This window comes from Olea europaea, unplaced genomic scaffold, assembly GCF_002742605.1.
Source record: "Olea europaea var. sylvestris unplaced genomic scaffold, O_europaea_v1 scaffold2540, whole genome shotgun sequence".
Classification (NCBI taxonomy): Eukaryota; Viridiplantae; Streptophyta; class Magnoliopsida; order Lamiales; family Oleaceae; genus Olea; species Olea europaea.
Window position 1 is genome coordinate 20,951 of NW_019243667.1, and position 3,464 is coordinate 24,414.

The 3,464-nt window shown below is 29.4% G+C and overlaps 1 protein-coding gene across 10 annotated transcripts in view; it reads right to left on the reverse strand.

The window, feature by feature from the left end:
• The window catches only part of LOC111382632, a 4,415-nt gene extending 2,993 nt beyond the window's left edge, over positions 1–1,422 (reverse strand). The window contains exons 1-3 of one of the 10 annotated variants that reach the window (XR_002700581.1): positions 1,284–1,422; positions 985–1,031; positions 748–896 (exon numbers count right to left, since the gene is read on the reverse strand). Coding sequence is in view for 3 of the 10 variants with exons in the window: in XM_023006656.1 (XP_022862424.1) it covers positions 748–896; positions 1,284–1,364 (230 nt within the window). In the remaining 7 variants the exon portion in view is untranslated. Of the gene's footprint in view, positions 1–747; positions 1,218–1,283 lie in introns of those variants that run through there. The other 9 variants (XR_002700582.1, XR_002700579.1, XR_002700578.1 and 6 more) reach the window with 9 other exon arrangements.
• Positions 1,423–3,464: the final 2,042 nt, after the last annotated feature.

The following is a 3,464-nucleotide window of genomic DNA, read 5'->3' on the forward strand; positions in this document are numbered from 1 at the left end:
TCTCTCTCTCTCCCTCTTATACTACCATTAGAAATAGATGAAATAGCAATATCTTGTCTATACAAATCAGCGTACTGATCATTAGAAATAAAAAAAATGATATGTACAGAAAAAACAATGGTTAAGAAAATCAAATTTTGAAAGATTTTTTTCTTCTTGAGAACCTAGGAGAAGATGGAGGAGCAATTGACAAAGAATTAAATTGTTTAATTTTGGTCATCAAACTTCATTTTATAAGTTTGTTTCATATTAGTCATCAAACGTTAATTTATTAGCCTCACAGTTACTCATTGACGTTGCTCTATAAGCGCAATTCATCCTTGTTCTCTTTTGCCATTAAGATCACCACATTGACAAGGAAAGAAGTGAAAGATACACTACCTTGGGAATCTAGAAGCACCAATCACTCCCCTTTGAAAAATTAAAAATTTAAATCAAGCTATCAAGAAAATCAGCTCACTCCCAAATTTAAATCAAACAGATATGTAAATTCCTCCGCCAGAGACCCTTTAACTAAAGATGTTCAATTTCTTCTATATGAAAGTAAAACCCCAAAACACCGTTTACTTTTTATTTATCCCAGAACCGTAAAAGATAATTCACCATAAAGAAGATTGTAATAATCACTCACAGCCCATTTAATTTCAAATCCACATCTCAAAGATCGATTACAGACATATTATATACAACCGAAAATGTAAAAAAAATTTAACAAAGACCATAAAAAGTGAAACGAAAGAAAAGTACATGAATATACTTGAAGAGTAAGAGGTGGGAGGAGCCATTAACGGTGCGTCTGTTGCCATTTGGTTGAAATTGGAGAGCGGCATATTGACCCACTTCTTTTTCCACTTACGGACTGGCCCATGAAGATGGTAGCATTGGCAAGGTCGTACCTAAATGTAAATACTGAAAAGTAAAAAAGTCTAAAAATTACAGAAATGGTCATTGAAGTCTGAAAACATGGGATTTCAAGATATTTACCTTGAGCTCAAGAGCACTCATTCAGTAATTTATCTATCTCCTGCAGACTATTTTCAAGGGCATTGTACGAATTCTCATAAAAATGTCTAAGTTCCCTAAAATTTCGATTTAAATTTTGCTTTCAAAAGAACAGATTGAATAAACAAACCAAAGCACAGAAAACAAGATAAAATAACTAATTCAAGAATTTTAAAAAAAAAATTCAGTAATTTCACATGTAACCAAGCAAATGAAAAGAACTTAGAAATTATTTATAAAAAAAAAAAAAAAAAAGCTTACGAATTTGATGAAAAACTTACTTGGGTTTTCAAGCTCCAGAGCTCTACTTGAGTGAATTGAAGCCATGGATCCGACACAAACACCCCAACATAGCCAACCATTTTTTGAATTCTTGGTTTTTTTCCTTTCAATTTTAAACACAGATTATTTGCAGAGAAATTAATCAATTATAGCAGAGAAATGAGAAAAAAAAAAAAAGGGGGAAAATGAGTTGGGATGGCTAGTCTTAATGTACATTTTGTTCAATTGACCTTTGACCAAATTTATAAAATTAAAAGGAGTTTTAATTATTTAAAAGTGTCAAATGACTTCTTTACCCTTAACTTATAAAATAAAAATGAAGAAGAGATTGGAGTTTTTTTCTAAATTTGTTGGAGCCGTGACTTGAACATGTATTGCAAGAAAATATTGTAACTCCACGACCATTATGGCAAGTGATGGTCCCTTGTTTCCTATGAGCAAAATATATATATTACATTTCAAAAATTGTTTTATTCTCACTTCAAAAATAAAATTTAAAATAATCCACCGATTGAACCATTGACCTGGTGATTTTTTTTAGTTGATCATCGGGTTGGCTCCAATAACTATGCATTCATGTTCTAACACACACAACATTCTCTTCCTTTAAATTCAAAAAATCTTCTTCTTCAAAATCATCTTCTCCTTAGAATTCGAACTCTTCTTTTTAAATTTAAGGTAATCTCTTTTTTGTAATTGATCTCCAATTCACCCAAAGTTTTAACATTATCCACAACTTAACAACTAGTCGAAAATAATTATTGAGTCATTTATTCATTAGACACATATTATAACACACGAAATTTTTTAAAATAAATTTTATTGTTATATTTCGGAAAAAATGGATTTTTTTAAAAATTTATATCTTATTTAAAGTCTAATAATTAGATTTTAATAAAAAACGATGCAGTATATCGATATTGTACTCATTTTAAAACTTATAATTAATAAGAACTATTCGACTCGAGAAAAAGTCGATTCGGATAAGCCAGCACGAAGATATTAAAGTTTGAAGAAATCGTAAAATATAACTTATCAACTTAATAAAAATGTGGAATGGAAATGAGCTACTGACACTGTTTCACTGATTTGCATAACAATATTGAAATTATTCCTGAAATAAAAAAACGACTTCGATATCATTTCAGAATCAAATACACTCTACTTAACTGATTTGTATAACGACATTGAACTCGTTTCTAAACTACAAAAAACGATATATATGTCGTTTCGATATCGAATACACTACTGTTTAACAGGTTTAAGAGCACGCTATGGAATAAGTAAACAACGTTTATGTCGTTTCAATACAATTTTCAACAACAATTATATCGTTCCTATTCAATCGTAACTATAATGTCATACATATCTTTTCAGAAGTGATTACACTAGAACGTTATAACTACGATATTAAATGTAATTGAAATTTACAGATAATTGACCGTTGACGATCGAATCGTCGTTTTTATTTATCGTTTTGGTTAAGATTTAAATTAAAGTGATATCAATGTAATCAAAATTGTACTGAAATGATAATAGTATCGTTATGTATCAAACCCACAAAATAAGACAGCAACATCCAAATCGTTATAGTACAAATTTAATGAGTTTGAAATCATTCCAATTCAAATCACAATGATAATGACAGCTATAATTTATTTTCATATAAAACGATATTTATATTGTTCTAACTAAATATAAAGATTCGACCGTTTACAATCATCGTTATGCCTTCAGCATACGTAGAACGATCGAAAAATTTCATTAAGTGGATTGATAGAGCTCGAATGACTTAAAAAGAGTAAACGAAAATACTTTCTGTTCGAATAGTTCGAAGGTGGTATACAATTATGAGAATAAAAATGTTCTCATAGTTTCTTTTGAGGAAGATCGAACCTACTTGATTATCTATTTTTATCATCCTACATATACCAGATGCACGAGTGGTGGTCGTGGACAGTCGAATAGTTATTTTTAGCAAAAACGATATAATTGTCGTTTTATTTTAATTGAAACGATATGTATGTAGTTTTAGTTATGATTTAAGTTAAAAAGATATCAACATAGTCAAACTTGTATTGAAACGATAATGATATCGTTATTATCAAAATCACAAATAAAGTAACGACATTCATATTGTTTTAGTACAAATTTAACGAGTTTGAAGTCGTTCTAATTCA